Source organism: Sinohyriopsis cumingii, unplaced genomic scaffold (assembly GCF_028554795.1).
Source record: "Sinohyriopsis cumingii isolate HCF-2022 unplaced genomic scaffold, ASM2855479v2 utg002725l, whole genome shotgun sequence".
NCBI lineage: Eukaryota > Metazoa > Mollusca > Bivalvia > Unionida > Unionidae > Sinohyriopsis > Sinohyriopsis cumingii.
This window is the reverse complement of record NW_028316283.1, coordinates 392,695-419,212: the sequence shown is the minus strand read 5'-3', so window position 1 is coordinate 419,212 and position 26,518 is coordinate 392,695. Positions and strand designations below refer to the sequence as shown.

Here is a 26,518-nt window from a genome sequence, read left to right as displayed (position 1 = left end):
TGAAGTGATTGGCATTATTTTTATTCAGGACCAACTTATGTTCAAATGACTTTCTGCTCTTGAGAAAGAATAATGATTTTCAAGATGGCTGCCTTGGTGGCCATAATGGATGCAAGATCAGTTCCATTTTCATTTAGGACCAACTTTATATCATAAGAAGCGTTTCAGTGAAAACATGATGTTGATATGACCATCCATTCAGGACTGACAATAAGACTCATTAGGAACTCTGTGGCAGACATAGTGGGTGTCTTAATGGAACGATTTACATTTGAAACCAACGTGTTTTAGTGAAATTCCCCCATTTATAAGACTTTTCATTGAGGAGGAGCAGTGACAAGATTTTCAAGATAGCTGCTGTTATGGCCAACTAAATGTCTAAGCACCAGAATTTTCATTTTGGACTAACTAGTCCCTGGGGGTAAAGTGTGTCAAGTTTCATGTCAACACCCCAATTAGGTAGGAGAAGTAGCAATATCAAACTTTTGCTAATGGATGGATATTGGACAACAGGACAACCCATAAACTCTTCTGGCATATGGACAGCAATCCTCAAAATTGTGGAAGCAAAGTGATTTGTTGATATACACAGCTTCAGTAATGACCATAATATTTACAGTTTCATGGTAATCCATCCAAAAAAAGTGGAACTAGTGGAATTGTTATGCCCTACATTAAGCCACTAGATAAAAAGTGCAATAACTCTAACAAATATGGCACTGGTTTCTTTGGGTTTTCAGCACACGGTATGTTACACACGGCAGTCAGTATATTTGGTTGAGGAAGACCCTAGGAAGAATCACCAATCCATGGGAAGTTTTCTCACATTCCCATGAATGTTGGGCCAAGATTCAAACTGATGTGGACAGAGGCGAGATGTTAGTGATTTGTAAAGGAATGTGCCTTAGACTACTCTGTAATGCCTGAAGCTTCAAATATGACAGAAGGAAAGTGATTTGTTGATATGTGCATCTTTTGATGATAACCTAATACATGTATTTGCTATCGTTCACAGCAATCCATAAAAAACTACAGCATTAGTTTCACTAACAAGATGGTGTCGTGCAAAAAGAAAAAAAGGTCAATATACAAAAAAGAATTGCTGGAGCAAAATGATTTGTCGTATAGGCATCAGGCATCTTTAGGTAATGACCATCATATTTAGCAGTTTATGACTATCCATCAAAAGCTGCAGGATTAGTTCTGCTCATGACATTGTGACATATGGATGGATGGACATGAGAATAACTATATATCACTTTTCTTTAGTTCTCGGCACATGATAGGCTATACATGCTATACATGGCAGCCAGTATAATTGGTGTAGGAAGAACCCAGGAAAATCCTGGTAAGAACCTCAGATCGATGGGAAGCTACTAGCAAGCTTTTTCACATACCCATATTGGCCAAGCCCAAGAGTTAAACCCATGCAGATTGAGGTGAGATGGAAGTGATTGCAAAATGCATCACTCTAGACACTCCCCCACCCCTTTTTAGAGGCAGGAGAGAAAAAAAGAAAGAAAAAGTACATAAAGCATAAAAAGAGACCCATTAATATGTACATAATTCATCACAAGCTGTAAGAGTAATGTACATGCAAGATTTTGTGACAGACATGTGGAAATACTAACACTAATGTTAAATTCTGCTTGCCATATTCTTGGCATGGGCAGAGGAAAGCTTAATACATATTAATTAATGAGTCAATGCCATTGCTGTGAGTTCTGCATTAGTAAAAATCAAAGCCTTCTATGATGGCACCAAAGAATTTGCTTACTGGTAATAATATATTTGTTTTACTTTTCACAACAATATTTTGCCTTTTGTTGACTCTCCAGATGACAGTCATCTAGAAGTGATGTATTCAACCAGTCCTCCACCATGTGAAGACTTGTACTGAAAGTACCCTATGGTCCAGCATTCTCAATTTTTATACTATTTACTACAGAATCCTACAGTGCAGTACTCTTCATTTAAACACTACTTCATCACCATGTTGTTTCCATTGTGATATAACCAATACTGCTGCAAATGCATATACCCACCCAATGTATAACAGTCCTCTGTGTAATCACTAATAAGGACTGATTAACTCCTAAGATTACTGACCAATGAGTCTCAAATAACATCGACCTTTGGTCAAGGTATCTTGAACTAAAGTTAATGTGCAGAAAACATCATTTTCTTATTAGACTTACCATGACCATAACCTCTGACCTTTCTAATTTTTTTACTACTCTAAGTGAAAGCTATCCACAAAATTTAGTCAAGGAGCTTGCTCAAGAACAAAAGTTACTTTGCAAAACCCATATTTGATCGAGTTATAAAATGACGGATTGTTGACTCCCAAATCAACAGGTCTTTTCCACACCCTTAGTTCACGTTCTTCACAAACATGTGTCAAGATTTGTACCAAAGTTATGCATAAGCTATTTTAGTGACAGTGACCTCTACATTTGACCTTTAGACCCCAAAGTCAGTAGACTTCTTTTTTATCTCATTGAAAACTGAAATTTTTTCTGCAAAAACTATTTTCTACTTAAAATGACAATGACATTTGACCCCAAACTCATTAGGTTTCTTCCTTACCTATGTACAAGTCAACCACAAATATTTTTTGTTCCAGTTCTTTCAGTTACAGTAAACCTTGACCTCTGACCTTTCAACTTCTTCCTGACCTCAAGTGAAAGCCATCCACAAACTTTGGTCCCAGTTACGTGATGAAAAACTAGTGTTATTGTGCTGAAACTATTTTTATTTTGTCTCAATGACCTTGACCTTTGTCCCTTTGACCCCCTAAATTGACAGTGTTCTTCCCTACCCAACGTGATTGAAGATGGTGGAGAATGTGAGCTGTGCAGAAACTGCTTTTCTTCTTTAAGTCAAAGTGACTTTGATCTTTTGACCCCTAAATTCTTCCTTACCTCAAGTGCAAGCACTCTACAGTAACTGCAGATGGTAGACAACCGAAGTAATAGAAATGAAATTTATAACATATGGATGGAAAATGTCATAACATAATATGCTCCACCTGATGTTGGGTACATAATATCACTAATAATTCTAAGCGCCTCTACACAATTTACTTGATGTGTTCATTTGTTTCAAATTTCTTGAACAGTTTCCAAGTAATGCACCAGGAGCAAATACGTTTATGGCTAGACAAATGGTTAGTAATATCTGTATTATATACCAAGGATGTAAAGAAACGAATATAAAAAAACCCCAATAAGATGGAGTCATCTTCATCTTCCATCCTGTCAAAAGGTTTGATAAGAGACAGATTCATTACTAAAAAAAAACTGTACATATAGAAAGTCTTTGTGTACAAAGTATACATGTATAGGGATATTATAGGAATGAGAAAGTTTGCTCCAGAAATGAAATGTGACTGGTGGATGCATGGTAAACAGGCAAATGGCTGTAAGCGTTTAAAATAAAATAATGAAACAAAAGTACCGGTAATCATGATCATGCATGTTCTTTAGTAGATTATGCTGAAACTTTGGAGTTTGTAATTATTGCCTATGGATTTGATAAACATACATACACCTTTTTAGACAAACATTATATTTGTATTAACCAATAAACCTGTCATATTGGCCTCCACATGGTGTTGATCACTGTATGGTTTACCGAGTCATAAAACATAATATTCACAACAACGATATATTAATGAATCAAATTATGACCAGTCTCAGATTCTAGTATGTTTTCACCTATTGCTTTGAAGGTGCAATGTGGAGGCAGCTCAATATAAACTTGTATAATCACCTAAACTGGGTCAGCATGCCCTATTTTCCACAAGTTTTTATAACATTTCTTGACTGACCTCTGCCATAGAAATGGGAGTAGCTTCAGAGCATCTAATTTTCATTCTGTGCAAACTGTATGCTATTTTATGAACAGTTTTTATGAAAATTTCATGTCAGGTTTACCATCTGTTCAAAACAACTGGCCCTAAGTAAGTTTTCATGATGGCAATATATCAATGGTATTTAAAGTCAGAAAGTAATTATTTTTCATTTTGGATATTGGACCAAGTAGAACTCAAGACAACTGGGGCACTCAACAGATATTAACTTCTGAGAGAGTGACAGGTGTAAGAAGTTGATTTAATTTGCAACATGCACAATGGAGCAAATGTTGACATACCTCTATATTACTTTCATGCACTATGGCTGAAATTTCATTTAATATTGTACTTGTGAAAACTGTACATGGCCTAAGCACACAGCTAACCATGTCCTCAAAAAATCAGACTGAATTAGTCTCAAGTTCACTATCTTTAGCAGTTATTAAAACAGGGAAAACAAATATGTCACTAGGCAATACCATCTTCCAAAAGTGCAACAAATGAATTACAAAATATGTAAAATGGCTTTTTTTATAACAATTTACCTTTGAAATCCAGGCAGTTAAAATGACAAAGCAAAGCCAGCAGTTTTGTTATATGTGCACATCAGAAGTAAGGCCAAGTTGTATATTCTATAAAACGACTTACACCCATCAATCATAACTAAAACAAAGGGAAATAAAGATTTTTTTAACAATACCCAAGATAAGCAAGGTTTTTGTTATTGAAAATGGCTAGTATAACTAGTGAGAAAAACAAGGGAATTCTTTTTTCCTTTAAATGCCAACCCTATGCAAAATACGAAATTGTAGAGCACCACCTATAGTTTAAAGTTTCATTCCAACCACATTCTTCCAGTTACACAGTAGACTTTATCAAGTTGTAACTACTGCCCCAAAAGTACCAATACTGATTGTCAGAGGGTACCATTTTCATTAATGGATCAAGAAGACAGCATAATCGCATCTCAAGTTTCATAATCATCTATGTGGCTGTGTTTGATGATCTAAGATTGATGCTGGTTTGTATTGTCTGTACTTCTGCTCCAGACCATCCAAATTTTACTCTATCAAACAAAGTTTCATCTATTAATAAATGTAGCAGTGGTGTTATGTAGGTGAGCATGAAGTAACAATTGTTTTTAGACAATGAACAATGGTTACTGAACAATCACAGATAAGGCAATCATTAATTTTCAATCTTTGTCTTTAACCATACCTATGCGGCAACTATCTCTGGGTATGCTGGTTTTCTCACCTAAAGACCTCTGTATTTGAAAGCACATGCAATTTTCTCCAAGTTCTTGTACAGTGTCCATAACATAAGGCCCCACAAATGTGTGGCTCAGGTAACCTGGCCTACCTTTTTTAATGATACAACCCTGCAAATTGTTATCACCTATGCACAAAACATCTGATACTATGCCCCATTCTTTACCAGTAACATTTGACTGGAAACTGACATGAACAGGAGCTGGATAAAAAAAATTAAAAGAGAAAATGTAGCCAGCCAGTGCTGACTCCTATTTGTTTTATGCCATTAGCAGCAGCAAAGATGTTTCCTCAAATAGAAGCTAAAAGGAGAAGTAAATATTATCTCGTATGGAAAGATCTTTATTTGGACAATATATGCCTCGATAAATTGTCAAATAAGCACTGCTAGCATGGACATAAAATTATCTAACAGTTTGATCACTAAGCTATCTATATTACACATAAAATAAGGTATTGAATAATGAGCTATTAACAAAATGTGACAATTATTTACAATCTAATATGAACAAGTGAACACAGATATACATAAAATTTATGGGCTGAATGCTTGATCTCATGTTTTCATTATTGTGATGAACATCAAGACATTATAACAATTACAGAAACACTAATAAAATGTAATGGGTACATTTTGGACATGTATAAAATTTTGTCTAAAGTCTTTTAAATTGAAAAAATTGTTCGAATATATACACCTTAAAATCAGTGGAAAATGAATTCTTCTTAATTTTTATATCTTGAATAATGTAACAAGAAATTTTGCTCTAAAAAGACAGCATGGGCCACTATCATTCATGGACATAGAAACATTCAATTTCCATAACCAATTGAGTGTGTAAAGTAGGTCACTTTGACCAACTGGTACAATTCAGTTGTAACTCTAGATGCAGTTATTGCCTAGCACCAGAAGAAGTGTCTGAGACAGATCTAAATGCTAAGAGACAACAAAGAAGGTCACAATGACCTACATACATGTACTATTTTTTTTAATACAATGGTGTAGTATTTCTAATACCAAAATTCAAACATTAGCACCAATGCCAACACTAAAACCATCAACAATAATGACAATTACAGTACTGGGGATATAAAAGCTCTCATTCATTTCCATTTAGGTTAGTTAGCTGTACTCTTTTTTTGTTCCTTTCACACATAATACAAATCTCATTGAAAAACCATTCTAAAATTTTCACTCGATATGACATCGAACTTATATTCAATATCATATCATAGTTAAATGATAAAACGATATATCAAAAATAGTCCAAAGCTGCCATTTCTTTCTAGCTTACTGATATGATTTCAAGCAAAAGACCCATATGGAAACAAGATTGCTCATCTGCCTTAGAATGACCTACAAGCCAACACCAAGATGATCTCGAGCATCTATCCTCAAACTGGTCAAGCAGCGGTTTTAGAAGTCGCACAAATTTTATTAAAAATTTCTTTTTATAAAGTAGAATCTATCATGACTGATTCCTAATCAGCATCATTTAAAGGTACTTTTAGCAACTTCATAACAGGATGCTATCACAAGTCAAATTGATAAAACAGGTTTTGAGTAGTCACTTGAATTGTGATTGGTAATGTCAGCCATATTTTTAGCACAGATCAGCATACTTTATTAACCTGAAAGTCCTTAATTACGGATTTCTCTAAAAATGATCCAATTTGATGCGCAGTCATGCAGTTGCAATAATTCAGGGTTTTATTTTTTACTGTCGAATGATTGATCCAATACAAAAGCATACAGGAATATTTTAAGCAATTTTCAAAAGACTTAATGCAGTACAACACAGATTATACAGACACCACTTACCCCAACTTTTTAATTATTTGAACCAATGATATGACCCCCAAATACACAACATTTTCTCTAAACATATCTGTCATCCTTTACATCGTAAATTACCATATCTGATGGCAGATAAAAAATTTAATAAAGCCTGACATCAGGATTAAGTAATTTAGTGGTTTTCCAGTAGAAGCCATTTAAATATTTATATTTTTCACAAGTATAGCATTCATGTCTGATGGCAGATAAGCATTGTATGTATAAACTTCAGGGTCTTGATGCGTAAATGTTATAGTCTCTGCATTAAATTTGTTCATTTTTTGAGAGGCTGTAAATAGTTTATAAAGAACAGTTCCAGAACAAATACAGGGCTATATCATTTTTAGACAAAACCTAACAGCAAACTAACAATACTGAATACATTCAAAAGAAAAAGGTATAAAAGGAGGAGAAGGAGATGGTGATGACGATAATGACGTGTGTTTACTTACATCTAGATACATATACAAAATATTCACTGGGAAAGAGAAATCATATCTTAAGAATTTATTTATGGATGCATGCATTGCTCAAAAATTGCACAACAGGGTTTCAAACTTTAGGATGTGTATGAGAACCCAATTTTCAAACAATTCTAAGAATTTCACATGATGAGAAAAATTCAAGACAACAATTCTGAATTTATTCAATATACAATTACTAACTTCACTGTACATTATTTTACATCTATTCAATAACAACAAGGAAGGTTAAAAACATATCTGGTGGTTAGACGGATAAAACAATATTGACTTTATTAGTGTATGAACATGCAATTTACAAATGTACAATGTTTTAAGACATTCTGACCATATCAATTGGCAAAATAACCTACCATAAAACTTCCAAGATCTGCAGCACAATCCCATCTGATTGATCAATTTAATTTATTGTCAAGATGTATGAGCAACAGCATTTGAAGATTATCGTCATCATCTTGCAATTATGTTATCAATTAAATGCAACAGCATACCAAGCACAATTTTCATGAACTACTTCCATGTCTAGGAGAATTAAGAAAAGTTTTCAGCTTTACACAAGAAATAAGCCATAATCAAAGCTGGATTAAGATTTTGATGGATTAAATGTTTTAATCAACATCTCATGCTAAAGATGTAGCATTTTGCTATTTTTCTAAGACAAGGCTTGAGAGACAACCAAGCAGAGATTCACTGTACAGAAATGCAGCCATAGTATCCTGGTAAATTGCTTCAACAAACCCTCTTAGACTTGTCTTGGGTGTTACTCTTACTGACACAACATTAGACTGGTTAGTCTTTTTCAACTACTTTGGCATGATATAAAGAACAAATTCGGTAAAAGTCCATAAAATTCATTTTTGCTAATAGATATACCATTTAATTTATAACCTAAAAATCTGTGTTACAGTACATTCTGTAGGAAATATATTATGTATCTGTTTCAAAGGGTTACATTAAAGTACACTTCAGATTCCATATCTAGGTTAGAAGCACCAACCTGGACATTTTTATTTGAAATGACCGGTTAGAAACAAATCTCAACTCCTTTCTGATTTTTGTTAATCTCATTTACAGATATAAAAATCTATTGTTTGACACATTTAAGAAGCACCAACCTGGATATTTTTATTTGGAATGACAGGTTAGAAACACATCTCAACTCCTTTCTGATTTTCGGCATTATCATTTACAGATATAAACATCTTTTGCATGACACTTTTAAGAGACTTGTTTGGCCGGGAAACCTGGTAGAATACTACATTATGTCAGTTTAATAGGACATCAACACAACACTGGTCATAAAGTGTCAATTAAGTTCTACAAATGAAGAGATAAAGAACTGCAAAAAGATAACTTTCAGAAGATAAAGCCTTCCAAACCATCATAAAGATGTGGTGCATTTTTGCATTGGACTAGAAAAAAACATCATACTATATCTCCAATTTTGTACCTAACTGCAAACAGTCAAGATCTTGTTCTGGTGTTGCAAAATGTGCTGCCAGATCAGGATATATGGTGTTCATTTTTAAGAGAACAAGTATTCGTTGGTTGTTTGGTGTTTAATGGTACTTTCGTTGCTTTATTTGACTATACCATGCACATGAAGGACACACCCAGAGATCCAACCCAGGCTGTCCTGGGATGACATCAAACCTATGACCCTTGGATTACAATTCCAATGATCTAACAACCAACATGGCTCCATTTCAGTAGAACAGAACAGAACAGACTCTGATTTGTGGCACATTCTGTAATAGCAGAACTGAGACTATACAAGACCTTTCAATTATGGAAGCATTATACAGTTAAAACAGCTTATCAATGGTGTATAGAAAGATGTAAGACACCATTTCTTTTTCTTTAAGAAACAACTACACCAGAATCAGTGGAAGGTATATTGAGTATAAATGCAAATCAAGGGAAATACTATCAATACATTTAATAGTTTTTATCGATATTATCAGCATATGAACCCTCAAGAGCGATGTGAATTTCAGATGACAATGTCCACAGTAAATCCTTCTCAGAGATGCCAACCCTGGACATGCTTATTGGGAATCCTAGCATTATTTGTGTTATCAAGGCAGTCTATAGGGAACTGGTAACATGTTCATTAAAAGTAAGAAACCTAAACAGTTATATTGCATCTTCCTATCAGCCTATATATACTTTTAAACAGCATGAGCAATAATGATCCAGTGATCAATTTGTTACTCCATTTCCAGAACCTAGAATTCCTTACACATCTCTTGCCAAAACAATTACCATAAACATTTATTCTCATGAATGAAAACTGCATCATTCTTTTCCTTCCATCTCTCACATTATTATTGCCTAATCAACTGGTTTATTATGTACATTCTGGTTTCTTTTTATTTAGTTTCTCAATGTCAATCCGATTGGTACTGAAGTATTTTTAATATGTGTGATGGTCCATCTACCTTTCTCTGTAATGACAAATATTTTGGAAATATAAGTGTCATTGACACACATTCAAAAATGTATTCCTTGTCAACATTTTATGACAGGAAATAGGATACTCCATTTTTCATTCTGCTAAAGAACGAAACTTTTAGAGTTTGATCCCAAAAACTTTTACACTGACCTTAACCTCAGGTGCAGATAGATGTAATCTAAATCTGGATACATGATGAGGACATAATGTGGAGCTTTTCCCAATCAGGCCAAGAATTTAACATGAATTTATCTGTATCCTGAAGGACTAGTACATTGAGAAATGTACTAATCCCCCTGAATCTTCACTACTCCTCCCTCACTAACTGCCTGCTAACAACGGAAACTTTAGAAGCCATTCAAAATTATGAAAACTGCATCAGGAAATATACTAGCCTCTGTCTAATGTATTACATGTATTCTGAGCCCTGTGCCAATGCAGGTTCAATTATAATCAATATTTTATTGTAGTTGAAAATTTAATTACTTTTGCTACATAATACTGTGATTTCATCCATTTCATGGTTAAAATATTTGTGGTGTTAATGAGAATATTGCATTCATTGGTACTAAACCCAGTTTATTTGGAAATAGGGAATGCACATTTTTTTTTCTTGATTCCTGGGTTCAAGACTTCTAAGTTGAATTAATGCACATCCCAAACCTTGGGTTTAAGGAGTTTTCAGCCCCAGGAAAAGGATCATATTGTCTGAAAATAAATATCTTTGTTGGGTCTTTAATTCTGCAGTCTGATGCAACTACAAAATCCTCCACAAACTGGTTCACCATGAAAATTTATGAATTCACATTATTTCTTTTATGGAAAATTGCATCTCAAATCAGGACTACTATAAACAAAATAATCAGGTATACCACTGGGTTGTCTAACAAATACCTAGTATTGCAAGTACTTATGATAAAACTCATTAAAAGTGGGAAGAAATCATTCTGCTTTCTACATGTGTTTCTATGGTCACTCTGAAATAGAAACTGCATAATCAATATGGTAGAACTGTACAACATAGAGTACTGTAATCTACACAGCAATAGTTTAATACAATATCACCTATCATTGCTAGACAAGGTTCTGATACGATAACCATATCTACACCTTGGCTTATTGAGCAGATATTTCTGTGTTTCAGGTCTGTGAATTTCATTGGATGAGGCATAAAGCCACCACATCCAATTAAAATCAAGTTGTTCAAATCTGAACTGTTCCTACATGATTGAGACAAGGGAAGCACACAACTTGAATGGACTGATAAATAAACAATTTTCCACTGCCGGTCCGTGTTTGTTCACTCAAATAAACCTGTGATGGCTTCCCTCTGGTAGGTAGTCATACTGTCTTTGTTAAACTTAAAAAGTATCATTTTTAAGTCAATTGCCTCCACCATTTTTTGCTGATGTCAAATGTGCAGCTGTTATACACTACTGTTTAATTGACATTACATACTAAGGGAGGCAACTCATGAAATCCAACAGATGTCACTAGAACAAAGCATTAAAATATCTTTTTGATCTGCTATGGTTATCACATCACAACCTTTGCTAGCAAAGATGTATATTGACATGCCATAACAGGTTTTTGATCAAGTGTAAAGGCACATGTCAATAGGTGAAAGAACTCTCAGTATTTTTTGTTGATCCTATAGACTAATCATTTTTTAAAAAGCCTAAAAGTAGACCACTTTGTTTAATAAATACTCACCATGCATCTCAAAATAATGTTACCACTACATTATGGCATCAGCTATGACATTAATTTTACCAAGGTCTACCATAATGCCAGGAATTCATTGCAATTTAACATGAACCTATGTGCTTGCAACTTTAGTCTCTTTATACAAGATCACAAAAATTTGTATGCAATTATTTGCAAGCACAATCATGTGAAAATGATGAAGTCAACTGAAAGTATACAAGACCTTTGTAAATCTTTAGCAATTTATGGCCTACCAGAGCCTGCTTTCCATTGCAGAAAACATTTAATTTTTTACTCAACATACCCTCCTCTTTGTGTATTTGATAAAAAGTATATTTTCAACTCTTGAAAATTTGATAAATTTTTAAACATTAATTCAGCTATATTATCTATACAGCCCTAAAGAGTGTTTCTGCTTAATAAGTTTTTACGGGGTTCCAAAAGCTTTCAAAAGGATATTTTGGAAACTAAACCTTCTCCATCTGTGACTTTCTTAACAACCAGTGATGTGTGTCATTTGATCCTTCAATTCTTTGCCATTTCATTCTTTTTTATTCATTAAAGGTAAGGAAGTAAATGACAGAAATTCTTAATTGAAAATGTGACATATCCAATTCAGTTTTAATCTTTTACATTCAAAAAGTTTTTCAACAATTTGAAGGACATTTTCAAAATAAAACAACTTTTCTAAATTTAAAAAAAAAAGTATTTTAACTATTAGTGCAACAAAATAAACCCACAATCAACTTTTACATTGTTTGGACCCTTAAGCTATGTAAAAATATTGGTTTAAAATTTTGAATTTTTATATTTAAGTCTGGAATACTGCCAATATTTGATGAATGAATCTACTGAACTCACAATCTTATTGAGTATGTGGCTGCATAGGACCCTTATTCATTAGTCTTGGAACCAGTTGTCTTTAGCTCTACCAACTCTGAGATCACATATTTTTCCAACAGGGCATCCAAGTAGGCCTTTTATGGCAATGAAGTTAATAGGTTTAATGTGTTTTTAGCCCACTACTTAATTTTTTTATTCTTTATATATCCGAACTCGTGTTTGGCAATCTTGAGCCCTCAGAGACACGACCATGAAGCTCACAAGCATACAGAAATTTCTGTCTATAGTAGTTAATACATAAAGTTTTTCTGACTATAGTAGGCAATAATGAACATCCTGGACTACCATCATGTACCGTATATACCCGTATATAATACAGTCAACTATGAACAGCTAAGACTTGGATTTGCCATTGTATGATACAGAAAATCATGGTTTACAGTATTTTCTATACATCTCAAGTATAATGAACAGTGTGGACTCGGGCCTACTGTAGCTCTATGCTTTGACAGATCTGATCTATGATATATTCCTAGTCTGGTGCACATTAAATGTGTCATATGGTATTCAACTCCTTTATACAGGAACTTCTTTAACTTCAACAAAATGGAGAAGCTGTGGGATCAATTGTTTTAAAAATATCTTTCAGCTGTTTATCTGGTTGAGGTGGAGGCTGCATTTGTAATGATTTCAGAATATCACTAGCTGTAACATTAGGTCCTGATTCAGGATCAATGGGCATTACAACAGCCCTCTGTCCATTATTTCTATTGTCTGCCTGTTTGGCTTGAGGGGTGGGTTTATTTGGAATGGGTTTATTATAGCTATTATAACCCAAGCCATCAGCTCCTGAACTATCCAAACCGAGTGGGGAACTATATTCCATACTACTCTTTCTCTGACCAGAGAACTTTTGGTTGGTAGGTTGTTGAGGTGGTGATTTGTTCTGATAAGAATCAGATTCAGATGAAGGGGACACATCACCAGAAGTTGCTGTCTGGTTCAGTTCCTTTGGCTTCCTTCGAAAACGTGGGTCATTTCTATGGTCCAATTTTTTGGTGTTAGGCGAGTCATCACCACTGTTAGACAGTTCCATATTTGCCTTTTCATTAGATGTGCCTGGTTGACTCATTTGTCTATGAAATCCCGGCAGATTTCCACCTCCTCCAACTTCTGAAGCTTGTAACCTACTTAACCTTGGATCCAATGGCCTAGAATTTGAGTTATCTCCAATAGATGCCTCCAATTTTTGCAGTCTAGGATCTGACAATTGCCTTCCAAGGGCTTTAGAATCTTGACCCATCCTAGGATCTGATGGACCACTTGATGATTCATAGGATGGACTCATTTTAGACAACCGTGGGTCTGTCAAACCTTGAGGAACATTTGAACTATTTAATCTTGATAATCTTGGATCTATAAGTCTTTGGTTAGCACTGCTTGCCTGATTAGAATCCTGCCGCAAAAATCGTGGATCCACAAGCTGCGGTGGTAGATGATGCATCCCAAGTTGACTTGGGTTTGAATTATTCCTTTGAAGTCGAGGATCGATGATTTTGTTCACACTGCTCTGATCTACTGCACCTCTCTGCATTCGAGGGTCCATAGGTTTACTTTCCACTGCCCCTAAATCTTTTCTAGCTAGTCTTGGATCCTCTCTTTTCATAACTCTTGTATCTGTTAGTCCCATGCCACTATCTGAATCCTGTTTTGCTAACTTTATTTCCAAATTTGATGTCTGAGAACCAGATTTGATCCGAGGATCCAAGGGTTTTGATTTTTCCTTTTCAACTGGAACCTGTTCTTTTAATAATTTCTGAATCCTTGGGTCATTCTTGAATACAGCATCTGTCATATCTAAATGGGAAGGAATTGTTCTTGTTTTCTTTTCTAATACAACTTTAATTAGCACAAAAGGTCTATCTCCATCATGAGAGTTAATGTAACTTGGTTCTGCTGGGGCACTCAGCTGTAGTAGACGTGGATCCAAGGGACCCTGACCCATGGCACCAACTGGTGGTCTCTGTCCTTGAGAATCTTTATTTTGCAACCTGAAAGGAACAGGTTTTTTTCTCACTTTCAACTAATATATATATATATATATATATATATATATATATATATATATATATATATATATATATATATATATATATATATATATATATATATAAATAACAAAAGAAATAAGCACCCAGTGCCTTTCCTAAAGACACAATAATGCAGCAAAATGAACATAATTACTATACATCAGGTAGTCAACTTGTGATATTGCACTGCATGCTCAAAAGAATATTGAAACTTTTGTTGCAGTTCAATCAAGTGGAATGATGTGCAAATTATTAAGCAAATTACTGTTTTCAGGACGCAAATTCTTTACCTTTTCATTATTTCATTTGTTCTTCTTTCATTATTTTTGATAATTACTCAAGTTCCACAAATGAGAGTTACTGTAACTGACAGTAAAACTTTATAACATGAATGTAAGCAATCAGAAACTATTGCTTCTGCAAAATACTGAACAGCCATAAACAACTAATATACTGGTAATGTTTTCCTCTGGTAAACTTACGTGTCTCCATCTGGTCCAGAGGGTTTGGTACTCTGATTGCGAATTGCATTAATCATCTGCATCACATTCAGTGAGGAGCTTGATGAAGAAACAGGTGAGGGATTGGACTCTGCACTCTAAGAAAATTTAAAGCAGCACAATGAAATAACTGTCCACACCTGAACAAAAAATGATGGATCTAAAAAACACTGCGCTCTAAGCTCTTATACTCCTGCTACAGTTTGCTTCGATTTTAATGAGAAGAAACATTCAACCTTGAGATAAACTTGAAATAATGTTAACATGACCTGAAGGTCATGTTAAGATATAAATATTTTATTATAATCTGTTGATAATTAGCTACATAGAAAAAAAAAGCACAATGATTACATCAAATGTGTAATGGTTGGCATGTATGACAATGCTGGCCGTAATGGACATCAGATTGCCAACTAGGACTGACTAGACATCATAAGAAGTCTTTTGGTGAAAGCATAATATTGATATGACCAACAAAATATAGAAGTAGCAACAATAAGATTTTAAAGATGGATATTGTGGCAGCCATACTGAAGTCATATCAGCACAAGCGTCATTTACAACCATCATAAATATTCGAGTGAAAGCCCCATGCTGATATGACCATTCATTCTGGAGTACTGACTACAAGATTTTCAAGATGACCACTGTGGCAGCCATACTGGATGAAAGAGCTACCTGCACTATTTTCATTTAGGACCATTAAAATTCATTTATTACATCATCCTGGAGAATGTGTGTCTGTGTGTTTGGATTTTTAATGTAGCTTTAACAATTTTTCAGTCATATCGCTATAATGTCTGCAATGTGGCAGTTTATAGTGATGTCTAGCACTGAGGCATCATGCTGCAGACATGTAGCATGATGTCCCACCCAGTCACATTATCCTGACACCAGGCCGACAAGTCCTAACACTAACCTCTTAATGCTGAGTGCCAAGCGAGGCAGCTGTTAGTACCATTTTTGTAAGTCTTTGGTATGACTCAGCCAGGAATCAAACCCATGACCTCCCGCATCCAAGGCGGATGCTCTAACCACTAGGCCACCAGAGCAGTCCGCCAACCCATAGAGTGGTATAAGTATAATCCATGCATAGAAAGTGCAACCTATACATTACATGCCAGAATTACAATAAACGGTACGAAAAGTGTACGCTTTTAGTACTGCTACTACCTTGGATCTGCAACTGGTTAAATTTACTAGCGCAATTAAGTAAAAGCATGTGAATCTCCACCAGAAAACAAATGCAAAATATACTGACAAATTATCTTTAATTAGTCTTCATGTCTGAACGTTCATAAAGTCCACAAATTCTGCAATAAGCATGATGATGCGCTAAATCTGCGTGCTGTATCACATCACTCACATAATCTTCTTTTACTCCTTTTTTATTATCAGCCGTTTGAAATTTCAAAAAGAATCCTTTCCTCTAATATTTTTCAGTCATGCTGATCTGCCTGCCCTGACAAGACTGTCTCAGTAAGGCAGTTGATTTATTTCCATAAGGTTGACCATTTTTCAGTAAGGTGTAACAAAATATCATAAACAGCTATTACAATGTAAAGCTGGAAGACATATTTAAAAGTTCAGTATTCAAAACATGCAGCGACAGTAACCATTATGTTCAACTGAAAAGTTCGAAAAGTACATGTAGACATTATTTACCACTAGTACAGTTGCTCAAACTTTAAATCCAAACCCTATGCAGCTCAATGGCTTGGTGTTATCTCTCTTGGATTTTTTTCAATTTCACAAGATGATGTCAATCAATAGCTATGCACAATATATTTTGAAAAAATTTATTTTCAGAGCATAACAATAACTTTTTTGATTTAATCATGGTTTCCTTATTACAATTTTATATTTATCCGCCATCAACCCTAAGATATTAAACAAGTAGCTGTCCAAAAATTAAAATCTAAAAATAACAGCTCATCAAATTTTCTGACTTTTGTAGATCAACAGTTTTTGCCTCAACAAAAGGAAATCTGCAAAAATGTATTTTAAAAAATGGAGACTTTTTTTTATAATACCTTCAACTAAATAAATGCTAAGATATTAATAAATTTATACAAGCAATAAAAAAAAGACACATTTAGAACTTTTATTTAAAAAAATTCCTAGATAAGTTAATTGGGAGCAAATTGTCTCTGATCATGCAATTAGGATTCACATCGGATTCACTCCTGAACAGAAGCACAGTCCAGGTGAATAAAAAATGTAAAATATGTGTTAGTATCCACTGTTTCAATTTCACAGATATTTCTTCCAAAATGCTAAGTACCAAATTAAAAATTGGGTCTATACTTAATGACATTTCATCAAGATGATGATGGGTTAAGTTGTATTCATAAGAATGTAGGTTGGAGCTGAAAATCGTCAAAGTAGCAGTCCCGAAGTTTATGCCACTTAAGCTGGTAATCAGTCCTATTAAAATTATGTATCTAGTGTTTGAAAAGTTATGAATTTGTTATACCGTGTGCTGATTTTGTTGAATAAGTTAACATTAATTTGCAGTGTAACATATTTTCGAGCCATTAGAATGACATGTTTAAGCATCTGTACTATTTCCGTCATGCTGGCAATGTATCTTCCAGTTTGGACTACATGCCTAATGCACTTAATTTAAACTTCAATTTCACGCAATGTGCATCAGCTAAAATTTAAATTAAAAAAATTAAAAAAAATGGCAAAATCATTGCTCTTTCTATAAATATATGTGTAGAGCATCTATTTGGCCAAATAAGAGAATATAATGCAATTTACCAGCCCTAAACTGTGCGCTAATAAATAATGGCAGATATACAACATTTGAGGTTTATACTCGACATAAAAAAACAATAATTCCATCCACAAAGTTATCACTTTAACACAGAGTGTGGTGAAAATGGACCAGTTTTGATTTCTGGGTCTAATGTTAATTTTCAAAAGCATATTAGAGTTATCCCCACCGTGCTTGCGCATAGCTACAATAACAAAATTAACACATAATGTGCAATAAACATAATTGTGTCCCTTCCAGCTTTTATTCATAAGAATCTGAATATTCCTTTTATTTTTTGTTCTGATTAGCACTTTTTATGAGGCTTATTATCCCTTTACATCTTCAACGTGCATCTCTTCCTGGATGCCAATTTTTTTAAATGTCTATAATCAAGTTTGATCATATAGATGCTTTGCATGCAAAAATGTGTAGTTTTAAGCATCTGGGTCCTGCTGTCAAGTTAGTCTGTTTCCCTAATTGTACTAATTCTAATATGAAACCCAGATCTGAATCAAACAAGAAGAACCAATTATCTGGATTTTTCTGCAACACTCATTTTTCCATAGTTATTGCTTTTATTCCGCAAGTCCAGATTTTAAGGGTCATTTTCATAAGACTTATGGCAAAACTGTAAGGGTTGGAAGGTACATTCAGATGTCACACTGATAAAGTCCATTTTGCTAACCATCTGGTGCCATTTTTTTTAATAAGTGCAGACTGATGCATTACCTAAATATATTTATCAATATATAATGAATCTGTAAGACAAGTTCCAAGAAACCTGTCTGTTTTCTGGGAAATAAGTCATATACTGCTGCTATAAAAAGAAAATATGGAAATTACATGCATGTCTGATGGACAAATGTAGTTTTACATTATTCCTATGCAGCAGTCTTCTTTTAAGAATATTTTTGAATTTATATAATGTATGTGATTAATGAGATGATAATAAAAATCACAAAGCACAACTTTTATTGCTGTGGTTTTTTGGTGGTTTTCTGTAATGTACCAAAAAAGTGTAACCCATATACAAGCAAGTGTACGACGTAATTAGATTTAAAATAAAAATAAGACCTCTGATGAAAACTCGATGTTGATATGACCATCCATTGAGAAGTACGACAAGAGTTTCAAGATGGTACCGTGACAGCCATATTGGACATCAGATCAGCACCATATTCACTTAGGAACAAGCAGGCATCATAAAAAGTCTTTAGTGAAGACTCGAATTCAATAGGTCTTTCCTTTCACAAGAAGTGATGACAAGATTCTTAAGATAATTGCCATGGTAGCAATATTGGACATCAGATCAGCACAATTTTCATTTAAGACCAACTAGAGATCGAAAAAGGTCTTTTCGTGAAACCACATGCTGATACAACCATCAATTCAGGAGCAGTAATATCAAGATCACCTGTGGTGGCCATATTGGATGTTGGAGCTGCATCATTATCATTTAGGACCAACTATATTATGGGATGAACACATGTACAGACCTGCCAACCCTGATGAGTCTGTCTCAGTAAGGCATTTGATTTTTTTCCGTAAGTTTAACCAGTTTTCAGTAAGGTGTAACAAAATACCATAAACTGTTATTGTAAAGCTGGAAAACATATTATTAAAAGTTCGGTATTCGGAACGTGCAGCGACAATAAACATTATGTTCAAGTGAAAAGTTTGTAAAGAATGCATAGACTTTATTTACCACTAGTACAGTTGCAAAATGTTTAGCTCCAAACCCTATGGAGCTCAATGGCTTGTTGCTATCTCTCAACCTGATGTAATTCTTGGATATTCTTTTCTCCATTTCACACGATGACGGTAATCATATCTCCTGCCACGAGTCATACTCAAATTGGCACACGATGTCCAAAAATCTGAATATTCCTTTTTATTTTTCTGTGTTGATTATTAACACTTTTCAAGAGGCTTATTTCCCCATTTGTTTTGTCTTAAACATGCATCGCTTGCTGGATGCCATTTAAAAAAAAATTCTATGATCGACAGTTTGATCATGCAGATGCTTCACATGAACAAATATGTGCAGTTTAAAGTGTCTGATGTGCTGCTGTAAAGTTAGCCTGGTTCCCTCACCAATTTCACTATGTCTAATATGAAACCTGGATCCAAATCAAATATGGATGAACAAATTTTTCGGACTTTTCGGCAATAATCATTTTTCCGTAGTTTTTGCTTGTATGCCGTTAAGTCCATATTTTAAGGGTAAATTTCCTAAGACTTACGGCAAAATCATAAGAGTTAGCAGATCTGCATGCATAGAGTTTCATGTCAGTCCATCAAGTTGTTTAGGAAGTATAGCGGTAACAAACTTGTGCTAACAGATGGATGACAGATGATGAACAATAGACCATACTATATGGTTTTCTGATCTATGATCAGTAGAGCTTAAACCCGAAAACCAAAACTCACTTCAAACTTGGAAATGTATTTCAGTTACTTAATTCCTGACACACTCTGAAATATTATGTACAGTTAGCAAACCCTGTATTAGGCTTATCAGTGAGAAAATATCCAAAAAGCATGCAAGATTCAAAGAATACTTTTCATGCATGCCTACACAGATTAGGGCCAACAATGGTTTAAATCTGAAGTCTCTGAACCAAGAAAAAAGTCCAGCTTTTGAAGTAAATTATCAATAACTTAACGCTTGTAGATAAGCCATTTAAAATGTTTTTCAACTTATTATTGAAATGTGATTGATGGTCTTCATTTACATAAATGATCAATATAACATTTTCCTGCCTTTTAAATTGTACAACACTGCTTTTATACTCAGGCATGTAGCCTCACTGTTGATGCTTTGCAAATGAAGACTGTAATAATAGTATTCTCAGATTCACTCAATTTATTTTAAATGAAGATACATGTAATTCAAGCAACTTTTGGTACTGATACATAATAACAAAGAAGTTCTTTAATAAATAAAATCTTTTTTTTCTCTCAAGTCACAAAGGCACCGATCAAAGAAATGTTTTTTCATGTTTGAGAAACAATCAGAAAACTAAAATCCACCCAAAACTGAAAATTAAATTTGGTTCCAAGTGTTTTGGGTCGTGAGGGGTTTCGCTCTACTACCATCATGAACATACCATAACATTAAAGTTTACAAATTGAATCTATTTCTCAAATTGAAAAAATGATGAACTATTTTACAAAATGTGATAAGAGAGTTCATATGCTTTTACATGGTATTAAAATTCTTGATATGCATTTTCTACCTTTTATCTTAAGCACAGCAAATAAATTTTCCAGTCATATTGCTACGATTTCTGTAGTGTGGCAGTTTATAGTGATGTCTACCATTAGGGCATCATGCCACAGACATGTAGCATCATTGTCCCAGTCACATTATCCTGACACCAAGCTGACCAGTCCCAACTCTAACCTCTTAATGCTACACTAACCTCTTAATGCTGAGCGTCAAGCGAGGCAGCTGCTAGTACCGTTTTTATAAGTCTTTGGTGTGACTGCCGGGGTTCGAACCTGTGACCTTCCGCATCTGAGACGCACTTGATACTAGATTCAAGTTGACATAATGTAAATTACCTGTTTATTCAAATTTTTTAGTACATCAGTTAATTTTCGTTTGGGTACTCCATCTTCTTCATCACTGGAATACCAGTTATCATCCTCTTCTATAAAACAGAAAAAGTTTCATTACATAATTGCATTTACAGCAAATACTGAATATGTGTTCATCAAATTACATACTGTCTGATTACTATTCAATATTTCGAAACTGCAGGGCTCTAGACAAGAATAGACTAAATTGGGCATTTTACTCCCAGGTTTGAAACTAATTGCTTTTATTATTTTAAAAATGAGTTATTTTCTAAAAGCACTACAAAAGACAAAGTTTACACCTTGATACTTGATCTTCCTATCTGGAATACACCAAATGGGTTACTGACTCAAAGCTGTATGGCACTATCAGAGTAAGTGTTCATACAGCGATAAAGCACTATCATTTTAACTGGGCAGAGAACATCTGAAAATTCAAATAATAACAGTTTATACTGATCGAACAAGCCATCATAGAACATGGACTGTGCTTATGGCAGAAGCAAATATGCTAACAACTTTGGATTAAATATGTACATGGATAAATATTTCCACCTTTAGACATGCTTCGTTTTGTATCTGTTTTCCCTTCATCGCCTTTGTTTTTTGATTGTTCTTTCGCCTCATTTTCGGCATGAAGCTGCTGCTGTATTCGCATGAACAACTCCCTCTGTTTGGGTGGTAAATGGCTGGGAATTTCAAAGCCCCCAGGTTTCTTCATACTGTCTTTACTACTTGAATCATCGTCCTCCATAGTTTCCTCCCTGTGATCCTTGGAAGACTCGTCTTCTGAAGCAAACAAGAAGATATAACATTTTTACATGAACAGGAGACTTCTCCTATTCAGTCAAGTTGTATGGTGGTATACTCGTTTGTTCACCAGCATAGCATTAACAGGATTTCCAAGATGGCTGCTGTGGCAGCCATACTGATGTCAGATTGGCACTATTTTCATTTAGGACCAACCAGACATCTTAAAGACTTTTTGTGAAACCTACATGTTAATTCAGTCATTATCACCAAGGCAGCCATACTGGATGTCCAACAGGTACTATTCTTATTCAAAACATCACATCACAATTAGTCTTTTAGTGAAAACCTGATGTTGATATGACCATTTGTTCAGGACTGGCCATAAAATGATTGTCAAAATAGTCAATGTAGCAGCAATGTGCATATCAGAGTTGCACCCTTTTCCATTTAGGACCAACAAAATCTTCAGATGTATCTGTAAAATTTCACGGCAATCCTCCATCCAATTTAGGACAAGTAGTAATAGTGAATGTGTGCTAAGAGATGGACAGAAGACGGACTACAGGCCATTCCACGTGTTCTTCTGGTCTATAACTAGTAGAGCTAAAAGATGGGGGACTATTTGTTCTGAAGAAAAAAATATTCATACACCGTACTACAAGACAAAAAAAAGACAACAAATTTGAGGGGAACTGGTTGCATCAACAGGATTATGCTATACATAGCATAAACCTACAAAGGGAAATACCTTGAACAAAAGAGTAATAACCTGAAGAAAAAAATGCCAAAGCAAAGTCATTTGCTGATATGCAAATTATCATGTAAAACTTACAGTACTAGTTGCACTAAAAAAATTGTGTCATACACACCATAAAACTACAAAACAAAAAGGGTAATATAACAAAAAATGTACAGGTAAAAAATATAAAATCTTTGAAATAAAAGATCATAACATTTTAGATAAACTGCATTCACTTAAAAAGTCAAAGATTTTCTCTGGTGGTACATCATCAGAAAGCTTTTTAGTTAGAATAAGCAGTACTCACATAGCTTTTTTGACACATCCTGGTTAGATGCAATGTAACTGATTGATTCACATTTTATCACTTTTATCCTTTAAAATTTAAAACCAGATACCACAAGGTATCTTTCACAGAGAAGCCAAGGTCGATATGACCATCCATTCAGGACAAGTTTAGATACTGACATTTTCAAGATGCCGTTTTGGCAAGATGACACTAAGTCCTGTGATTATGATCTGAACTTGTGATGGATGCAAGTCAGCAAAAAAGGAGCCTTTCACAAAGTGATCATAAACATGCGACTTGAACTTACGACTGAACTCTGATCGTGACAGCTCTTTTGCACCAAAGATAGAACAACAAACATTAACCTGAGAAACGTCTCATTGAACAGTTACCTATTTTCAAGTGCACTGTCAAATTGTTTGAAAAAATATATCAAATTTGCTAAAGGAATAATAAGCTACTTCTCTGTGTAAAAGAAATTGCCTTTTTCTAATCACAAGCCATGACCCTACACAGCAAAGAAAAAATATCTTTTGCTTTCAAATGAACATTCAATCAATACACTTCGGCAGCAATGGATGTTTGGCCTGTTCTGCAATGATGTTACAATAGCAAACCAAGCCTACATCAAAAGAGGTAAAGTAGTCAGCTATTTTATACAAACTAATCATAGATTTTTTGGGCACATTCTGTGAATTTGGTCCAAGTAAATTTTACCAGAAAAATAGATTTTTAATATACACACGCAGTTCAACTAAAAAAACTGGAAGAATTTAATTATTTAATATTATCTCCATCATAATACATTGAAAATAATATGCATATATTTTTTCACCCATGAATAAATGCTTTCAAAACGTCTTTGTATGTATGTACTCTGCACAGGTTAAACTGTGCTACATTAATGTTGCAACTGTCGGTAACATATATTCTTGTTAAACAGCAATAAAGATCATGAGAGTTTGTAAAGTTTTGGTCTGAAAAGTACAATTTAAAATTTAATTCTTATTTAAAGACTTAGCAAATATTCAGTAGCTAAGGACTAGAAAATATTGGAAAGTGTTCCACAGACCAATGATCTTGAAATAACTTTTAATTTACTGTAGTTTTTGTCTGACACTATACACAAAATTCTATGTTTAAAACAAAAGCATGCAAATATACCTCGAGTCTCATCATTTGGTTTGGTATGGTCAGGTGACTGTTTCATTCGCATGTCACTGTCTCTCATCTCCCTATTTCTCAGGTCCTGATCTCTAATGTCCCTATCACCCATATCTCGCATATCCACATCTTCACGTAAATCAACATCCCCCATATTCTTTTGCCGAAGATCAATATCCTGCATGTCCATATCAAGAAAATCTGTAGGATGTGTTGGACTTTGAAAGGTTGTGTTTCCATCCTGATCATCCATCCGTGATTGTCCCCCTAAACGTGGGTCCACTGCATTAGAGCCCATTTGTCTTGCCATCATTCCTGGGCCACTATCCATCAATCTTTGCCTTGGATCTCCACTCATTTGACGTGGATCTCCATCCACCTGACGTGGGTCTCTGCCTAAGTGCTGGGAGTCACCACTCATCTGATGGGGATCTCCACCCAAATGATCTCCATGCCAATTCTCAGACATATCTGAATGTGGGCCTTGCCCCTGGGATCCTGGAGCTCTAAACCTCTGTAGCATAGCTGGAGCAGCATGTCTTAAAATAGCACCAACCAGAGCGACGGCTGGGCCCATTGCACTAATCATATTCAATTGATTCATATTCTGCCCTCCTGACACTGGGGGACCTCTAGGTCCTGGTCCAGAGCCTGGACCCATTGGCCCACTCTGAGATGGGCCCATATGACCTTGCATTTGACCCTGATTTGGACCTGGGCCCATAGGTCCAGGCCCTCTAGGACCCATTCCTGGTCCAGGCCTCTGCATAAATGGGGGCCTTGATAGAGGGACTTGTTGGGGTGGGCCACCTTGCTCAGGTCCTGGGCCAGGGAAACGAGGTGGACCTTTGTTGGGTGGAGAGATGTTCGCCTCAGAGTAGAATCCTGCTGGCCTGAAGGGGAGAACAAACAAATGTATCAAATGCTATAGCACAAGAATTTTTTTTTAAAAAAGGCATACAAAAATGGAAAATTGAATTCATCAAATACTATTATTACTGCCTTGCCCAACCTTAAATATGCATCATGAGGCAGCTGTGTTGTAAAAACATTTACAAGTAGAGATGGGAATCAGTCATAATTTCATAAGTGAAGAATGGTTCCACTTAACCAGCTGATAACTGATTATAATTGGTTACTAAGAGGAAATTTTAATTTTTGTTTGTTATACAGTTATTCATTTGATCACGAGTTCAAAATGTTAATAAATGTACAGGATACATTAACTAGATACAAATATATAACAAATTTCTGTTATTTTTCTTCTACAACTTTGTTCAATGAAAGCAACATTTGATGGCTGATAGTCTTATGTAGCTGAAATGCTGTTGCAATCCCCCAAACCCTTTCATTCATATGTGATGTGTTTATCATTTAAAGTAAAGAAGGACATGCTTTTCTTGTGTCATTATTTATAAATACTACAAATGATTTTACATTTAAACTGAAACAAATCATCAAAATTTGCTTAAATTTATTAACTCAATAATGAAACAGCAAAATCATGTGATCATGGCTGTATGGTCCTAATCACTGAAAGTTTGCCCATACAGGGTACGTTATGGTTTTATATTTAGAAGTTGTGATAGGAATTAATAACTCAGATTGACTGTAGCAGATTGGAAATCCTATAGCTTACCATTTACACAGGAGTTTTACTAACCTTTTTTCTTTTTGCATGCAACTTAAATGTAGTCTCACTTTCCACACCATCGATTATGGAGTTTCATTATCAATTATCTTTTTGCTTAGCTCAATCAATTGATGATCAATTATAATCAGTAATTGGAATAACACTATTTACAAGACCAAAAAAACCCCAGAGAGAATAACCAGTCTAACTCATTTATTTTCATGGTACTTAATTTCATGGTGATGCCTGTCAAATTTTTACATATTTGTAGGTATTTAATTTCATGGATTAGCCTCTACAGATACCCAAAATGAAGAATATTAAATAAACAAAACAAAACCAAAAAGCAGTTACTTCAATGCTTAAAGCACCTGCATGAGCACAAATGAAATAACTGTCAAGTTAAATTTCGTCAACTTCAAAGGGAGCCAATGTAGCAAACAACATTAATCAGTTATTAAAGTACACATGCACAATTTCTTCCTTAAAAAATTGTTTATAAAGCTGCACCACCAGTATTTTCTGATGACCATGGCATTAACACAGTGGCTGA

General features: G+C 34.7%; 1 protein-coding gene across 5 annotated transcripts in view; it reads right to left on the bottom strand.

Annotated features, from left to right (window-relative positions):
• Nucleotides 1-5,448: 5,448 nt before the first annotated feature.
• The window catches only part of LOC149770074 (uncharacterized), a 55,125-nt gene continuing 34,055 nt past the window's right edge, over nucleotides 5,449-26,518 (bottom strand). For 4 of the 5 annotated variants that reach the window (XM_089949444.1, XM_089949447.1, XM_089949446.1 and 1 more), the window contains exons 11-15: nucleotides 24,333-25,225; nucleotides 21,943-22,176; nucleotides 21,373-21,461; nucleotides 15,024-15,139; nucleotides 5,449-14,502 (exon numbers count right to left, since the gene is read on the bottom strand). In XM_089949444.1, the coding sequence (XP_089805570.1) occupies nucleotides 13,050-14,502; nucleotides 15,024-15,139; nucleotides 21,373-21,461; nucleotides 21,943-22,176; nucleotides 24,333-25,225 (2,785 nt within the window). In that variant the 3' untranslated portion in view covers nucleotides 5,449-13,049. The remainder of the gene's footprint in view (nucleotides 14,503-15,023; nucleotides 15,140-21,372; nucleotides 21,462-21,942; nucleotides 22,177-24,332; nucleotides 25,226-26,518) is intronic. The other variant, XM_089949448.1, reaches the window with a different exon arrangement.